This window comes from Hemiscyllium ocellatum, chromosome 6 (genome assembly GCF_020745735.1).
Source record: "Hemiscyllium ocellatum isolate sHemOce1 chromosome 6, sHemOce1.pat.X.cur, whole genome shotgun sequence".
Lineage (NCBI taxonomy): Eukaryota > Metazoa > Chordata > Chondrichthyes > Orectolobiformes > Hemiscylliidae > Hemiscyllium > Hemiscyllium ocellatum.
In genome coordinates, this window is record NC_083406.1 from 74065220 (window position 1) to 74084011 (window position 18792).

General features: G+C 40.2%; 1 protein-coding gene across 2 annotated transcripts in view; it reads right to left on the reverse strand.

Moving 5' to 3' along the window:
• edar (ectodysplasin A receptor) overlaps window positions 1-13278 on the reverse strand; it is a 91333-nt gene extending 78055 nt beyond the window's left edge. For both annotated transcript variants that reach the window (XM_060826035.1, XM_060826036.1), the window contains exons 1-2: window positions 13097-13278; window positions 9550-9638 (exon numbers count right to left, since the gene is read on the reverse strand). In XM_060826035.1, coding sequence (XP_060682018.1) covers window positions 9550-9585 — 36 coding nt within the window. In that variant the 5' untranslated portion in view covers window positions 9586-9638; window positions 13097-13278. The remainder of the gene's footprint in view (window positions 1-9549; window positions 9639-13096) is intronic.
• Between the last annotated feature and the right edge of the window lie 5514 nt (window positions 13279-18792).

Here is an 18792-nt window from a genome sequence, read left to right on the forward strand (position 1 = left end):
ACTCCTGACTTGTGCCTTGGAGACGGTGGACAGCCTCTGAAGAGTTATGAGATGAATCAGCAGTGCAAAATTCCCAATTTCTGTCCATTTCCTGTAGCCACAACATTTATGTAACTTGTTCTGTTTCTAGTCAATGGTAATCCCAGAATGTTGATAGTGAGGTATTCAGCGATGATCATGCCATTCAACTTCAAGGGGTGATGGTTAGATGGTCTCCTGAAAATGAGTCATTCCCTGGCACTTGCATGGCATGAATATTATTTACCACTAATCAGCCCAAGCCTAGGATGACCAGACTTGCTGGATATGCATTTAGACCAGTTCATTAACTGAGGGAGTCACAAATGGTGCTGAACATTGTGCAATCATCAGTGAACATCTTCACCTCTGACCTTACGATGGAAGGAATGCCACTGATGAAGCAGCTGCAGCAAAGGACACTACCCTGAGTTACTCTTGTACTGGAGTCTCAGGAGAGATTGACCACAATAATCATAGCCATCTTCTTTTGTGCTAAGTATGACTCCTATCAGTGGAGAGATATCCCCCAATTCCTACTGATTACAGTTTTATTAGAGCTCCTTGATAGTGCACTCAAGTCAATGGCTGCTTTGGTGTTAAGTGCAGTTATTCTTAGTTCATATCTTGACATCATCTCTTATTTATGTCTTATAATAATATGTCTATTATTGAACCAAGATGTATAAGACCAGGAACCAAGTTTTCTAATGGAACCTAAACTGAGCATCTGTGAACAAATTATTTCTTTGGTGGACTAGGCATAGTTATGCAATTTTCCGCACTGTGGGGTACATGCCAGCATTGTAGCTCTACTGTAGCAATTTAGGTAAACATGGTTCATTCAGGAGCACGAGACTTCAATACATCTGCTAAGACAGCCCCACAGCCACTGCAGTTCCTTCACCATTTCATATTTTTTTTAATATCTGGTCATGTGATGTGGGCATTACTGTCTAAGCCAGCAATTAATACCCATTTCTGATTGTCCTTGAGAGAATAATGGCCCACCTTCCTGAACTGCTGCAGGCCATACACAGACATTACGAACACAGTGGACAACAGGGATCCAGTAGATGCGGTGTACCTAGATTTCCAAAAGGCACAAAAGGCTGCTGCATAAGATAAAGATGCATAATGTTTCGGGTAAAGTATGGGCATGAAGAGAGGAATGGTTGACTAACCGGAAGCAAAGAGTGGGGATACAAGAGTGCTATTCTGGTTGGTAATCAGTATCTAGTGGTGTTCCTCAGGGATCAGTGTTAGGACCATAATTATGCCCAATTTAAATAGATGATTTAATTGGTCTGCAGGTGCAACAGGTAATCAGGAAGGCAAATGGAATGTTGTCCTTCATTGCTAAAGGGATTGAGTTTAAAAACAGGGAGATTATGTTGTAGCTGTATAGGATGCTGATGAGGTCACACCTACAGTTTTGGTGTCCTTACTTGAGAAAGGATTTACTGGCACTAGAGGGGGTGCAGAGGAAGTTCACTAGGTTAATTCCAGAGTTGAGGGGGCTAACTTATGAAGACAGACTGAGTAGATTGTGATTATATTTAGAAGGGGGTGGGGGAATCTTATAGAAACATATGAAATTGTGAAGGGAATAGCAAAGATAGATGTATAAAGGAAGTTTTCACTGACAGGTGAAACTAGAACAAGCTGCAAATTTAGGGGGAAACAGATTTAGGCCTGAATTGAGAAGGAACTTCTTCACCCAGAGGATTGTGAATCTCTGGAATTCCCTGCCTAGTGAAGTAGTTGATGTTACTTCAGTAAATGTTTTAAAGCTAAGATAGATTTTTTTTGAACAATAAAGGAATTAAGGGTTATGGTCAGAGGATGGAATGGAGCTGAGGCCCTGAAAAGATCAGCCATGATCTTATTGAATAGCAGAGTGGGCTCAAAGGGTCTGATGGCCTACTCCTGCACCCAGTTCTTATATGGTGTAGGCTTTTCTATAATATGGTGTTGAAGGAAGTTCCAGGACATTGACATAACAACAGTAAAGAAACAGCAATGTAATTCCAAGTTAAGATGCTGTGTTGTTTGGTGGGGGAGTTGAAGGCAGTGGTGGTATCCTGCATCTGCTGCCCTTATTCATCTGGGTGGTAAGGTTTGCAGGTTTCTCCAGGGTTATGGCAGGCAGATAAGTGGAGTGAGGAAGATCTGTCATGTAGGGTTAAACTACAAAGATCGTTTAAAGAGCTGCCATAGGGGTAATAGGCAGAATGACCTCCTCTGTGCTGTCATTTAGTTTGCTTCCATAGAAGTTTATTCCTTACAGTATGCTCCAAATTATAACTAAGTAGATATTGTTAGAGAGAGGACTATTGCATTTTTTCCTTATGTATTGCTGTTGTGCTGTCTCCCATTTGGATAGTAAATGACTTACAATGTTATTTTGACATGTTAAGCCATTGCATCCCTGGCAACTTGTTGCACTGATTAAACTACCAATTTCCATAAAGCATGAAAGATAAATTTTTTTGTGTGGGTTCCAGGCACAATATGCATTTTTAGAAAGAAAGCTGTTGCTCAAGATCTCTATTCTCATTGCACTTCTTGGAAAAATTACATTGTTTATTTACCTAAACATACCAACTATGTTTAAGCACAACACTGAAATCAATAGGTTTTTCCAGGGTCTGTGAAACCTAAAACCTTTGGATAGAACTAAGATTTCTTTTAGCCCTAAAGGAAAAAGTAAAATTGTTTGATGTCTGGAGAACCTTAAAGATACATTATAAAGACACTCTGCCAAGTTGGGAAGCTGTAATTAAAAGGAATTTCTTTGATGTGGTAGAAGCAATGTCAACAAGATTTAACAAACAGGTAACTGAAATACTCTAGGTTTGATTTTTTTTTAAGTTAAGAAATTTGGAAAGCCCATCAAGTTTTTTATTTAAAGGATGTGGACTTGTTTTTGCTAAATTAAAATGTGAAATACTTAACAGTCCACTTGAAGTCCAACTCTTGCATCGGTGTTTTACAAAACCAGCTGTATTACTTTTAGCAGTATTTGTTATAAAAATTTTAGCCACAATGTATAATTTTAACCACATAAGTATGATAGTATAACCTATTCTTTGCGAGTCTGTCTTTTGAACTTAATAATTGAGGAAATGCATGAAGCACAATCACACATGAAAGAAATTGGTTTGTCAACATTATTTTTGATTATTAATTACAGACATGACTAAGTATTCAAAGATTCTTTACCTCTTTAAAGTGTGTATAATTATCTGTTAGATGTCTTCTTGAAGTGAACCACAAATTTGAAGTAGAACTGTTTTCTTAAAAGAAAGCCCTCAGCACTTTTACAATGTTATAGGAAGTGTGGCTTTGGTCAAATGCTCTAATGCAAGTCTCTGCCTCATTAACAGACTAAATGTATACACCCCCTAGACTTTATTCATATTCTAGTCTGCAAATTTATGCACAAAGGTACTTGCTTGCAAGTCTGGAATGTGTATTAGTGTTTGAAGATGAGGAGATTGATGGTTTTGCAAACGGAGTTGGTTGTGATTGTTCAAGCTGTTTGCAGGGACATGCCTTTTTCTATTCAACCACAGACTTGTTGCCTCTGGAAATAAATGGTAATTGTAATGACGAACTGAAATGTATAGACATGGAGTATCTTCACACTGTGATTGAGGAGATCAAACATCTACTCCATACAGGGAAAGTAATGTCTAGGAACTAGATCAATATAGGCATCACTATAACCAATAATAAATTAGAGAAGCTATTTTATATAATTATCCTTTTAATGCTACTGTGCAGGGTTAGCATTTAAATTAGAGGCTGGGATTCTCCTGCAGGTCTGAAGGTGGAAGTGTTTCTTAAAGAGAAACTCCAAAGCATATCCTGTTCAGAAAGCCCACCAGATCTTCTGGAAATCAGGTAACTGGTTGGGTGAAAGTGGGCTTTCTGCTGGAATTATGACCCCTGAGTTTGACATCTTGCTCACCAGGAGGCCAACATCTGACCAACTTGGCAGTGCTACTGATACACCATCCCCTCCCTGAGCCCCATCGGCCTATCTGAGTTTGGGGTTTGCAGGGAAAGGGGGACGGGTGAGTCAAAATGTGTTTGGGGTGGCTCTCAGATAATGATTTGACTTATTTTGTTTTGAGTTCCTTGTTTCCCATTTATCCCTGCTGACCATTGATTCCTATGCCTAACAAGTCTCTCTTCCCCCCGACCCCTTCTCCTCCATCCCCCACCCTCCTTCTATAAATACCACTTTTTCCTGAATATTAGTTCTGATGAAGAGTCAGAGATGTACAGCATGGAAACAGACCCTTCGGTCCAACCTGTCCATGCCGACCAGATATCCCAAACCTATCTAGTCCCTCCTGCCAGCACGTGGCCCATATCCCACCAAACCCTTCCTATTCAAATACCCATCCAAATGCCTCTTAAATGTTGCAATTGTACCAGCCTCCATCACTTCCTCTGGCAGCTCATCCCATACTCGTATCACCCTCTGTGTGAAAATGTTTCCCCTTGGGTCTCTTTTATATCTTTCCCCTCTCACCATAAGCCTATGCCCTCTAGTTCAGGACTCACCGACCCCAGGGAAAAGACTTTGTCTATTTATCCTATCCTTGCCCCTCATAATTTTGTAAACCTCTATAAGGTCACCCCTTAGCCTCTGACGTTCCAGGGAAAACAGCCCAGCCTGTTCAGCCTCTCCCTATAGCTCAAATCCTTCAACCCTGGCAATATCTTTGTAAATCTTTTCTGAATCCTTTCAAGTTTCACAACATCTTTCCGATAGGAAGGAGACCAGAATTGCACGCAGTATTCCAACAGTGGCCTAACCAATGTCCTATACAGTCGCAACATGACCTCCCAACTCCTGTAGTCAATATTTGGACCAATAAAGGAAAGCAAACCAAACGCCTACTTCCTTAACTTTGCTTTCTTCCCACTGATGTTGCCTGACTTGCTGAGTTTTTCCAGCCATTTCTGTTTGACTGCTTACTTCAATGTTCAATTCCTCTCATAATGAGGAATAGCATTCCATTAGCTGCCTTGATTATGTGATGTACCTGTATACTAACTTTTTGTGAGTCATGCACCAAAATGCCTACATCCCTTTGCTGTTTGGAATGGTCCTGTTTACCATTCCTAAACATGTATGAGAATTAGTTGCAAAATAACACCATATGTGATTGCTGACGGCATAAAGTACAATATGAATACTTGGATGTCATTGATTCAACGTAGGATTCTCTTGATTTGTCTCCCACTCTTGCTGCCTTACTATTTAGAATAATAAATAAAACATTTCTATAATGGTTTCATCAATCTTCTGACATAACCTCAGCAAGTAATTGTTTTAATTCTTGTAAAATGGAAAGAAATCAGCATGAGTCCTACTGCAATTTTATCCCTGAGAATTCTACTATCTAGCAGAGTGCAACTTAGTTCAAAGTGCCACTCAACTTAATTTCATTAACCTTCCTTTGCAGACTTTCTTTAATTTTATGATTTTTTTCAATTATTTTCCCTATATTCTCTGCTTAAACATTTTTTTCAGAAATGGAAGTGAAACACTATATGTATGAAAACACACAAAAAATGTCAATTTTTTTACAGGTTTTTACTTTTAAGTATATCTTTCCTGTGTATTCTTGTATTATCCACATTTCTTTTTGTTTGGAAGAATTATAAGGTTTGAACCCACTTGAAATTAATACTTAATATGTGTTCCCATCCAAAGCTGATTGTCTGAAAATATGCTTCAAATTAACTTCAATCAGTGAAGATTTAGCCAAAGTGACAATGCTGGAAAGTGTAGCACTTGAAAAAGCACAGCAGGTCAGGCAGCTTCCAAGGAACAGAAGAATCGACATTACAGGCATAACTCCTTCACTGGGAATGTGGAGGGGGAAAGGGGCTGAGAGATAAATTGGGGGAGGGGGGTGAGGGTGGGGCTGGAGGCAAAGTAGTGGGAGGGCAATAGGTGGATGCAGGTAGGAGGTGATTATTTTTAGATTAGATTAGATTATTTACAGTGTGAAAACAGGCCCTTCGGCCCAACAAGTCCACACCGACCCGCTGAAGCGCAACCCACCCATACCCCTACATATACCCCTTACCTAACACTATGGGCAATTTAGCATGGCCAATTCACCTGACCCGCACATCTTTGGACTGTGGGAGGAAACCGGAGCACCCGGAGGAAACCCACGCAGACACGGGGAGAACGTGCAAACTCCACACAGTCAGTCGCCTGAGGCGGGAATTGAACCCAGGTCCCTGGCGCTGTGAGGCAGCAGTGCTAACCACTGTGCCACCGTGCCGCCCACTGTGCCACCGTGCCGTATGATAGGTCGGTGAGGAGGGTGTTGTGGGAAGGAAGATGGACAGGTAGGTCAGGTCAAGAGGGCAGTGATGAGTTGAAGGGTTGGATCTGGAATGAGGTGGGTGGAGGGGAGATTTGGAAATGGGTGAAGTCAATGTTGATGCCGTGTGGTCGTAGGGTCCCGAGGCAGAAGATGAGGTGGATGGCTTTGATTGGGCAGTGGAGGAGGCCCACGATAGGGTTGGGGAGGGAATATATTCTTGGTGGTGGGGTCTAACTGTTGGTGGCAAAAATGGTGGAGGATAATGCGCTGTATCCAGAGATTTGTGGGATGGAATATGAGGACCAGGGAGGTTCTATCCTTGTGGTTGGGGGTGTGGGGCTCAAGGGCAGTAATGAAGGAGATTTAATGATTAGATTAGATTTCCTACAGTGTGGAAACAGGCCCTTCAGCCCAACCAGTCCACACTGACCCTCTGAAGAGTAACCACCCCAGACCCATTTCCCTCTGACTAATGCAGCTAACATTATGGGTAATTTAGCATGGCCAATTTACCTGACCTGCACATCTTTGGATTGTGGGAGGAAACCGGATGACCCAGAGGAAACCCACACAGACACAGGGAGGATGTGCAAACGCCACACAGACAGTTGCCCGAGGCTGGAATCAAACCTGGGACCCTGCTGCTGTGAGGCAGCAGTGCTAACCACTGAGCCAATGTGCTGGCCTGAATGGAGGACATTGATCATGTGGGAGGGGAAATTGCTGTTCTTGAAAATAGGATATCTGGGAAGTCCTGGAATGGAATTGCTTCTCCTAGGAGCAGATATGTGACAAAGATGGTGGATATATGGCAAAGACAGAGGATTATTGGAGAAAGGGATTGTGTTTTTACAGGAGGGGGATGGGGGTGGAGGTGGGAGGAGGTGTCGTCAAGATTGCGGTGAGAGTCGGTGGGTTTGAAATAGATGTCCATGTTGGGTCAGTCGCAACAGTCAGAGATGGAAAGATCCACAAGTAGGAGGAAGGTGTCAGAGATGGTCCATGTGAACTTCGGGATGGGTAGATGGTGTTGGTGAAGTCGAAGGCTCTCATACAGTCATCAGTGTAGCAGAGGAAAAGGTGGGCAATGCTGCCAGTGTAGCTACAGAAGAGGGACTGTTCCATGTATCCTACAAAGAGGCAGGCATCGCTGGGCCCCATGCAAGTGTCATGGCTACCCAGTTTACTTGCAGGAAGCGGGAGGAGTCGCAGGACCATCTCTGACACTTCACTCCCCCTCCTGGACCTCTTCGTCTCTAGCGACTGATTCAGCACAGACATCTATTTCAAACTCACTTCAGGACTTCCCAGATGTCGTCCTATTTCAAGTACTGTAATTTTCCCTCCGATGTGATCACCAATACCCTCCATTACATTTCCTCCAATCCCTGCGCCTCCACCCTCAAACCCCAAACCCCTAACCACAACCAGGATAGAACCCCCTGCTTCTTACATTCCATCCCAACAGTCTTTAGATACAGTGCATTATCCTCTGCTATTTTCACCACTTACAGTCAGACCCCACCACTAAAAATATATTTCCCTCCCCACCCCTATCTGCGTTCTGCAGAGACCATTCCCTCCATGACTCCCTTGTTAGGTTCACGCCACCCACCAACCCACCCTACATATCTGGCACCTTCCCTCACTGCCACACTGGATGCTAAATCTGTGCCCACACCTCCCCACTCACCTCCACTCAAGGCCCTAAAGGATTATTTCAAATCTGGCAGAGATTTTTCTGCACATCTTCCCACTTCACTTATTGTATCCTTTGCTCTTGATGTGGTCTCCTCTACATTGGGGAAATGGAGGCCAACTTGTGGAGTGGTTCAGGGAACATCTCTAGGACACATGCACCGAACATCCTCACTGTCCTGTGGCCAACCACTTCAACTCCCCCTCCCACTCCCCCAAGGACATGCAAGTCCTGGCCTCCTCCATCACCAAATCAAAGCCACCCGTCAACTGGAGGAAGAACACCTCATCTTTCACTTCTGGACCCTACTATTACCAGGCATCAAGATCGACTTCACCGGTTTCAAAATCTCCCCTCCCCCCACCTCATCCCAGATCCAAACCTCCAACTTGGCACCACCCTCTTGACCTGTCCTAGTTGCCCATCTTCCTACCCACCTCTCTGCTCCACCCACCCCACCAACCTATCACAATGACCTCCTACCAGCATTCACCTATCGCCATTCCAGCCACCTTCCCGCATTCCCCCCCCCCCACCCGCACATTAATCTCTCAGCCCACTTTACCCCCACCACATTCCTAGTGAACGGCTTATGCACAAAACCTTAACTCTCCTGCTCCTTGGATGCTGCCTGGCCAGCTGTGCTTTTTCCAGCAACACACTTTTCAACTCTGACTCATCAGCATCTGCAGTCCTCACTTTCTCCTACTATGGAAAATGGCCAACCTCTGACAGTTCACCCAAAACACCTATTATTTATGAGTGAGATTTAACTGTGACTATTAACAGTAGACTCTTTGACTATGCAATATATTGCAGTAGTCCACATATGATTGTCCACACACCATTACTTCCAATTGAATTGCTGAATTATGTTCACAAACGGGATCCTAACCAATTTTCCCACCCTAACCTAGAGATATTGACGTCAGTTATTATGCCTTTACTGTACACCAGCCAGTGACTAGTGATATTCTAGATGTATCGGGAGAGATCAGATGAAGTTTTATGGAGGTTTAATTTCATTGAGGAGGAAACAACACTGATTAAAAATTCAACTTTGACAAGGTTACAAAACTGGAGGCAGAAGACTTGTCATCGATTATACGCATTGTTCAATTTTCTCTCCATCGACTCTGTTTCCTCTAAATGATTCCTTCCAAGGATCATAGGATCAGTCTGCCCAGTTTCAACTGGACTAGTCACATACATCGCTACTTATTCATGATAACATCCAACTTCATATTAACAGTACACTCCCTTGTCCAAGTGTTAAAGCAGTGGATCATGAGGGAAGAAGCATCACACTGAAAATTTTGCTAAAGCTAATTTCAAATTGTTTTTCATGGGGAAGGTAATCTGTGCAGTTAGGTTGGCAAATCATTCTTGACACACTCATTAATTAAACCGTGACAGTGAGTTCAAAAGAGTAAACATTGTTTCATTCCATTTTTGAAAAAAAAATACCTTTTGGTGTTTTGTTTGTGAGAAATCAAAAATCATAGCCTTCAGGAATTTTACATTGTAGATCGTCCAAGGGATTAACAGGAACAAATCTGCAAAATGTTTAATATTACATTAATGTAAAATGGTATCTTTCTGAATAAAACCTCTTAAAATGCATTCTGTAGCCATATTAAAGGCAGGATTCAAATAACTGTGGCAGTGATGAAGTTATAAATATCACTGTTGCGTTTCTAATGAATGATAACTTCTTAATTGTTTAACGAGCTGGAATGCATTAACACCCAAGATATTGCCAAAACTGTGTTTATTTAATTGTGGTTTGTCAGCTCATTCTGACTAACAGCAGGATTTTAAAAAATGACAGACATAGTCACTCTTTCATGGACTGAACAGACAATTTGGAACTCTAGGATTATTATCAATGTCTTGGAAATACAATCTGGAATTCTGTCACTGATTAATTTTGATTGAAAAAGTCGACTTAAAGTTGATTTTACAAAGAGCTCCAGGATTTGTTTTTTTTATGGATTACATATCCTGTGACTTTCCCTATCACTCTTTGGAAACAATTCTAGCAATTAAATACAAACTTGATTAATACAAATGAGCAAAAAAATACAGAAGTAATAAAAATCCTACTTCCAAAATAAAAGCCTAACTTTTATTGTCAGCACTTTAGCTTCCTCACGACCTGGTTGTGGCCAGCAGGTATGGTTTGAATATTTAACTTTCTCTGCATACGTCAGTATATTGAACTTTGGTCAGTTGAACAGTTCTACCTTGGGGACACATTTGAAAGATCTCGTTCTCATATTTCTCTCCCAAAATCAGCCTCCTCTCATGAAGTGACATTAAAGAAATTACAGAAATGCTTTTGATCCCAAATGTTCTCCCTCACAGCTAAATGGGATTTGTGTTGCACTGGGGATCAATTAGAAATAATATATGCAGGAAAAAGGCCAGGAAAGTTTTCTTTTTCTAAAACACAGAGAACATACAGATCATCTCCTCCTTCTCACCAAAGTACAGTACTAAAAATGCCTACAGGCAGATGTGTTGGCAGTTTCGCAACTTCAATTCTGTGATTTTGTTAGTTTTATTAGTTAGCCTGGACTACTCCTTTGTTGAAAGCTGTACAGTTCCTGTTATTAATTGCAATTCACTAACCATAAATTCTACTTGAAGGATGATGAAGTAAATGTGACATAAAAAGCTTTGCCTTAGACTTGCATAATTAAATTTGTGTTAGTAGGAAGAAAATAGCAATAAACCAGCATATTAACCACTTCCTCATAAATGTGTATCTGTCATATTTGTTAAAATTAAATTTTCAAATTCTGAGAGAACATTAACATTTAGCACTTGATGTGAAATTCTGAAATGTAAACAGTTTAGGATATCTAACTACAGAATTTTAAAGTAGCACAGGAATTTGTATTCAGTTTCCTGGTTCATTTTAATCTGGATTCAAGATAAATGTTATAAATACTAACAATCATCTTACAGGTTATAATAAAAGTAGATATGAAGTTGGCAACCCTATAATTTCATTTGTAATACCATGTGGAATAAATGTGAATTTATTCAAGTTACAGTGACTTATTAATTGGGTTGTAGAAATGCTCTTCTGCTTTCTATTATCCTTCTGGAAATGGTTACACTTGGATGCAGCATCTCAAAATAAAGACAGTAGTTAATAATCTGTTACATATGAAGGAAAAAGTGTGACTGGTACATTGTTTGTTTAACAGTAATTGACATAAATTTGGTCCTACTTCATGTCTTACAGTGAACTTCATGTCTTGGATACTTTTTACAAATTCCTCAGCTTCTCCTATGACTTAATAGTTGCAAGACTTGCAAAGAATTTTTGATTCCGTAACTCTGATACTCTTTCTTGATGGTTTAGAACTTAAATACATCTGTAAGAGGGATATGGTGTTGAAGTTCTTTGTCTTGTACTCATCAGGACAGATGCAAGAACGTCAAATTTCAAAGGAAGCAGCAATGTATACTGCATGAGGAGCATGCACTATAAATTGTTGTTCCCTTTGAATTTGGTTTTCTTGTATCTGTCCTGATGAGTGCAATTCAACAGCATGTCTTTTTTTGTAAAATCAGAAATCAATTTAAATCAATTGTATCTTTACATTCAGAACAACTGAATGTTTTTTTTTCCTCAAGATGGTAATCTTTAGTCCAAATTTTTTCCTACTTCTAATTCCTTTGGTTCACTATAGTTCAGCCTAGGTCCCTGACTTTTGTCTAAGTCACCATCAAACAGCTATTGAGAGTCATATGAGTGAAAACAATCCCTTTTTTTTTAAACTTATCCCCCGTTCAATACAGAATAACTTTATTTGTAATTAATATCTCCCAAAGTGATATGGCTGAAATTGAAAACTTACTGGAATAAGGAATAAAATTCCCATCACCATGATTCATACAAGTTGGATTTTTGGGTCCATTTTAAAAATTTAATTATGATAGGATCCCTTGAAATCAAGGCATAATAATTGGAAAGGAAATTTCACTGGGCAATTAAAATGAAATACCATTCATAAACTGAACACATTAGCATATCCATTTTACTGTTTTTAGTATTAGTTTAATAATTTTTAAAATATGAAAATCTTGAATGAGATGCTTCTTATCTTTGGCAGTATTCTTGTTTAACATACCCTTCCATTATCCTTAGTTGACCCCTCTGTCCCCCACATTTTCTTGGCCTGCAGGTTGCTGTTTCAGTTATGTCAGTTGGATAATCTTTTCATTTCCACCAGGTAGAATAAAAGCAATATTTCTGCCTCTGCAGCAGTCCAGTGAGTCTCTTCACCAAGGTATTCATAATTAATAGTAAAGTAGGAGTTGTATTCATATCTCAGTGAGATGCTTTGAGGTGGGAAACGCAAATCTATTTTCTGATGGATTTCAAACTTGAGGTCAAATCAATTTACCACAAACAAAAGTTGTCCACTGTTTATTTGAAATAACTACATCGTCCTTACAAACAGTACCCTTTTAATTTAACACTTTTTGATGAGTTTTTTTAATGCTCACAATTTATCTTAAGTAAACTACTGTGAGTTAAGAACTTGTGTTGGATTTTGCAAAACATTATGAATTTAGAAATATATTGTAGGTATCTAAATGTGCGATTACATAGTATATTGGGAAAATAGAATTTTAAGTTGGTATGTAAATAGTTAAGTGCATTTTCTCTACGGTTAGGCTAGATTATTTTGAAAGCTGTTACAAAATAAAACTACGTATAAATTGTGAAACTCTGTTAAAACTGTTCTTGAACAACACTTTTTCTTATTCAAGCAAACAAAATAAGGCTGCCTCGTTAAATATTCTTAAATTGCTGGAGAATAAGCAATACAATAATGCTGAAACAGCTGCCAGTTTAATACAACTTGCATTTTTGAAGTGACCTCCAATTCTCACCGCCTGAACACATGCTTATAATAATTGGATACTGAGAATGGACATGCACCTATTTGGAACTCATTCCGTGCAAAGCCAGGGGACAGGAGAAACTTACCTGAAATAATAATAACTTCAGGACGGCGGCAAAAACCCTTCTTCCTTCAATAGCACTGAACAACACAGATAAACCTGAAGTAAACGCTGAGCTGTTGAGATTAATGTGTGCAGCCTCTTTCCCCGGGTAATTGTCACTTTCGCTGAACCATCTTTGTGCTCCGGTGGAATTTCAGCTTCTCTCCCTGAATCTTCAAGTTTGAGTGAATTCAGCCCACCTCCTTCTCCTGACGTAAGGTGCAACATCTGGAGGCTCGGCTTCTAACAGCTGGAGAGCGGCGACTAACCTGCGCCCTCTGTAGGGCCGGGGCTAATACTTCAGCACTTTCACTGAAATAGGACAATGTAAGAATTCTGAATGTATGTATCCCCAGCCAAGAGTATGTGGAGAGAAAAATACGAGATTCATTGTGCGCCATTGACTAAAAAGGAATTTGGAGCGTGGATCAAAGTAATTATTTACTCCAGTTTTTCTCTAGCTTTGTTCTGCCATTGCGTGTTCTTGTAGTGCATTGGTAATGGTATACTAACCCTCTGAGTTAGAATGGTATGAGTTCAAATTCCACCTACCTTGGATAGGTAACATGCCTATACAGGCTGTTTTTAATAAAACAAAATCTAGTTCATCCATGTAGCTTTTTACTGTTGGCCTCTTCTTCTTTGTTGTACTTTGTAGCTTCCGTTGATTCTCTCAACATGCCTCCCACATCCTTTATCAATATGTTTGTGTCACATTGTCACCAATGCTTTCACTGATTGTTTCTGTAACAATTCCTTCCTTTTCTTGGAGGGATGTGATAGCAAGATGGCTTAACCAATAACACCCCTGAGGGAATGTTAAAAGTGCTTTCCCCCTTCCCTACTACAAGTCTGCATCTATCTTTACCCTCCTGAACTGATCTTTATTAGCCTCATTTGGAAGAATATCTTTTTCCTCATTGTTTCAGAGGGTGTCGCATCACTCTCATCCCTATTGTACCCCTACCTCTCAGTCTTTGCCTCTCAACTGGGTTTCCCTCCCTCTCTATTTCTCCATCTCCCTCATACACTCTCATTTACAATGGAATTTCTGTAAAATTATAAGTTAACTTGTGTGCCCTTCTTCTGGTGGTTGTTTCTACTCTCCTGCTTTGTCATTTGTTTGGTCGTCTTCTGTCTGATTTTGTTGTTTGCCTTTCACATTGCATGGTTGAAATGATGGGGATCTGGTTCATAAGTGGCTAAAAATGTGAGCAAAACATCACGAGGCATTTTGACTCAACCTTTACTATCCAGGAGTAACATTCATTAACTCATCCACATAGTCATAAAATAACTTCTTTCTTGCTTGCATTTCAAAGGGAGGCCCACAACAGCTGTGTCTCTATTCACAGAGCACCTGCCTCAGTATCACAGGTTCCAGGTTCACATCTTACTCAAGAACAGAAAAAAAATTTAAGACTAACGCTCCTGATCAGCACTGCGTGCATTGCACTATAGAAGATGCTATCTTTGGGGTTTGGTGCTAGGTGAATCACTCTTGCAAAGAGCTAGTGTGTCATAGCAGGCTAAATTGCCTCCCTCTGTGCTGTAACCATTCTATGATTCCGGAAGATTCATTATTTTCTGCAGAATTTTCAGCCTCTGACCTGGTCTTGTACTTTTGTTAATGGAGTGGTATTCAAAGGTGGCGGTGTTTTCAATTGTGAAGAGAGGATGATTACATTCTACATTATTGAAGATTGTCAATGTCTGGCACTTGTGTGGTACGAATGTTTCTTGTCATTTACCAGCCAAGTCTGAATTGTCTTCAGATCTCGCTGCATGTGGACTTAATCTGCTTCAGTATCTGAGAAGTTATGAATGCATACACTAAACAAAGTGCAATCATTAGTGAACATCCCCAATGCGCACTTTAAGATGGACAGAAGGTGTTGACAAAGGAGTTAAAGACAGTTGGCCGTCGGATTTTACCTTCAGCAATTCCTGCAGTGATGTCCCTGGAACATAGTTCAGTGTGCTAGGTATGACTTCAGTCAGCGAATAACTTTCTGTTATTCCATTATACAACTATCCATGGATTTCAGTTTTACTGAAACTCCTTGATGACGCACCTACCAGAGCACCCAGAGGAAACCCACGTAAACATAGGGAGACTGCAAACTCCAAACAGACAGTCATACAAGGGTGCAATTGAACCCAGGTCCCTTGCACTGTGAAGCAGCAATGCTAACAACTGAGCATACTGCCCTATTGTCAAGAAAAGTCATTCTCCTCTCCCCACTTAAATTCAGTTCTTTTGCCTGTGTTTGAACTAAGGCTAAAATGAGTGCTTAGTGGTCGTAGTAGAATCCAGACTGAACACTGGAATTAGGTTGTTGCTGTATAAGTCCTGCTTGGCAGCACTGCTAATGACCTCTTCCATCACTTTGTTGATGACTGAGAATATACTGACGAGGTTGTAATTAGCTGGGTCAGACTGTCAGAACTTTAGAATTTTACAATACAGAAGGAGGCCATTTGGTCCATTGTGTCTATACCGAATCCCAAAAAAAGCTACACATTTAGTCTCATCCTTCAGGCCTATCTCCGTGCCCTCTCAATTCATCACTTTCAAATATATACCCAGTTCTCTTTTGAAACCTCAGATGGAATCCAACTTCACCACTCTCCCATGCAGCACATTTCAAATCTGAACAATTCTCTGAATAAAAATACTTTCTCCTCATCTCAGTTCTAGCTTCTTTGCTGGCAGTCTTGAAATTATAACCTCCTAGTTACTAACGTACCAACTGGTGGATACAAAATGTCCTTCTTACTCTGTCAAAATTGTTGATAATTTTGGATACCTCTGCTCCAAGTAAAATAAGCCCAATTTCATATAATCCCTGTGGAAGCAGACGTTTCAGCCCTTACTGACCCTCTGCAAATGTCTCAGCCAGACCCATCCCCCTATATTTCCCATGGCTAATCTGCCTGGCCTGCACACTATGTTCAATTAAGCATGACCAATCCACCTAACCAGCACACCTTTGAACTGTGGGAGGAAACCCACGCAGACATGGGGAGACTGTGCAAACTCCAAACAGACAGTCATACAAAGGTGGAATTGAACCCAGGTTCCTTGTGCTGTGAGGCAGCAGTGCTAACAACTGAGCAACCAAACCATCCTAATTGCTCCAAACTTTCTTTGTATTTAAAATCTCTTATTCCTGGTATCATTTTAGTAAATCTCCTTTGCAATTTCTCCAATGCTTTAAAATCTTTCCTTAAATAAGGTACCCAGAACTGAGCACAATATTCCAAATATGGTCTGACCAATGTTTTGTAGAGGTGTAGCATCCTAGGATCCTATAAGTCTTTTTAATGACTGTTTTAACTTGCCTTCCCACCTTCCGAGAATTATGCACTTGAACCTTGAAGTCCCTCTGCTCCTGTACTCATAGAAAATCTGGAAGGACATCTAGTTGGTGTTCTTAGTTCAAGATGAATGCAAGTGATTCAACCTTTTTTTTGCATTGATATGTTGGGCGATCTGTGGAGCCTCCTCCTCCTGTTAGTTCTTTAATTGTCCACTACCATTCTTGACTGGATGTGGCAGGCCTGCAGAGTTTTGACCTGATGCACTGATTTTTGAGATTCTCTAGCCCTGTTTATTGCTTGTTGCTTCTGCTGTTTGAGGTACATGTATCATTTTCAGGAATGTCTAATGCTGCTTTTTTTGGCACACTTTCCTGCACAGCTCATTAAGCCGATGTCAATTTCTCAATTTGATATTAGAGAAGTAGACTGAGGCATACGCAGGGCTATGAGATGATGTCAGTACTTCGTAGGTACTCAGTTTTGAGTCTGTAATGTGTAAATGTTTCAGAAAAGTCTTCATTGTGCTGTGCACCATTTTCACCACCTTCCTTTCAGTAAGGAAATGTAAGTTGCCTATATGTTGCAATAATGAGATTCATAAAATAATTATGTTTTAGGATTGTGGCTTAAACATTGGGTAAATTAAGAGGGGGCATGTGATCTGTTTGACAGAATGCCTGTTCGTACGTCTGGCAGGTTTGATTGTTAGAAATCAATGAAAAGCATAGATTGTTTCCCTGAGAAAGAAGTGCTAGGTACTTACTTGTGGATGTAATGGCAGTGGCCTTTAAGATCATAATGCATAGACTCTGATTCCAAAAGTAAAAAAGTGAAGTCTGCAGATGCTGGAGATCAGAGCTGAAAATGTATTGCTGGTTAAAGCACAGCAGGTTAGGCAGCATCCTAGGAACAGGAAATTCGACGTTTCGGGTGAAGGGCTCTGGCCTGTTCCTAAGATGCTGCCTAACCTGTTGTGCTTTGACCAGCAACACATTTTCAGCTCTGATCCCAAAAGTCCCAAGAAGATGATGGAAATGTGAGGTTCCAACAGGAAGAAGAGTTATGTTCAAGGATAACAAATTAGAATTTCTATTTGAATGCAAGGTGTTTCATTCTTTCAACTAATTGTCTTCAGTTTCTGTTTTATCTTAACCTGAAATTAGTGGATCTAAAAGGCGGAGGAAGCCATTTTTGAGAACAGGTTACAGACTTCCCTATTAATCCACAAATAACACAGATAGCAGTTCTGTGTAGTCAGCAGAAAGACAAGGCTATTTCGCTTTGTGTGAGCACCAAGTTCAATATAGGAGAAAAACCTTCCAGGTTCAGGCACATGTACAACCATCTAAGCATTCCAGGAGATACACTGACAAGGCTGAGAAAAATCAAATCTTCAGGACAGATTTTATTACTGCTGGTGATTTAAGGAATTCTCTGAAATTTGAAGGAAGTGCTTGGAGGTGGTCACTCAAGCTTGCTTTTCAGTGAGATAGGGAGACAAATATTCTTTGAAAACTGGGAATAATTGTGGACTATTTGCTATAAGAATCGTAATTCTACAGGGAGTGTGATAGGTGTTGGTTCTAAATGGGGAATGTTACTATATGTAGCTAAAGTATAAATTGCCAGCAAAATGAATTACTGCTTCATCAATGTGTTTTAATCATTCATTCCTGTAAAAATTTATATTTGTGAGATTTTGTCAAGTTTCTTTCAGTTAGTAAATAGAAATTCAAATTTCTTCTTCAAAGTTATTAGTCTCTGATAACACTGGGACAAAGAATTCTCAGCCATGTGAAGGTTGTATCTTATAACTTCAATAGAATATATGACCAGAGTTTTGCATTGGGATTGTATCAAACCACACATCCAGCTCTGCGTACAGATCATTGGATCTTATCCTGGATTCTGGGCTGTCATTGAACAAAAGAGCATGGAATTTATTAGAAAGAAAGACAAATTGGCAAGACCTAGAGAAGAATTATGGATCAAGAGCTCATGTATTTCTGGGTCTCTCATTTTACTCTCAATGCCCCAGTGCCCCACCCCTAACTTTTGCCCTCAGTCATTCATAATTTATTTCTTAATTGTCTTCAGTTTCTGTTTTATCTTAACTTGAAATTAGTGGATCTAAAAGGCAATTGATTTCTGTGTTAAGCCAGTTTCAACAAGCTAAAGGGAATCTTCATTTTGAACTACACTCAATTTTACATGTCATTTAGAGCATTCTGGTTTTAATGCATATTGTCCGTGTTTCCTTACAGACTTTATATTCTGAGGTGAGATATATTGGCACCTGAGCCTCCTTGACAGTTACACCCTGCAATAATTATTTTGCAGGATTGACAGATTAAG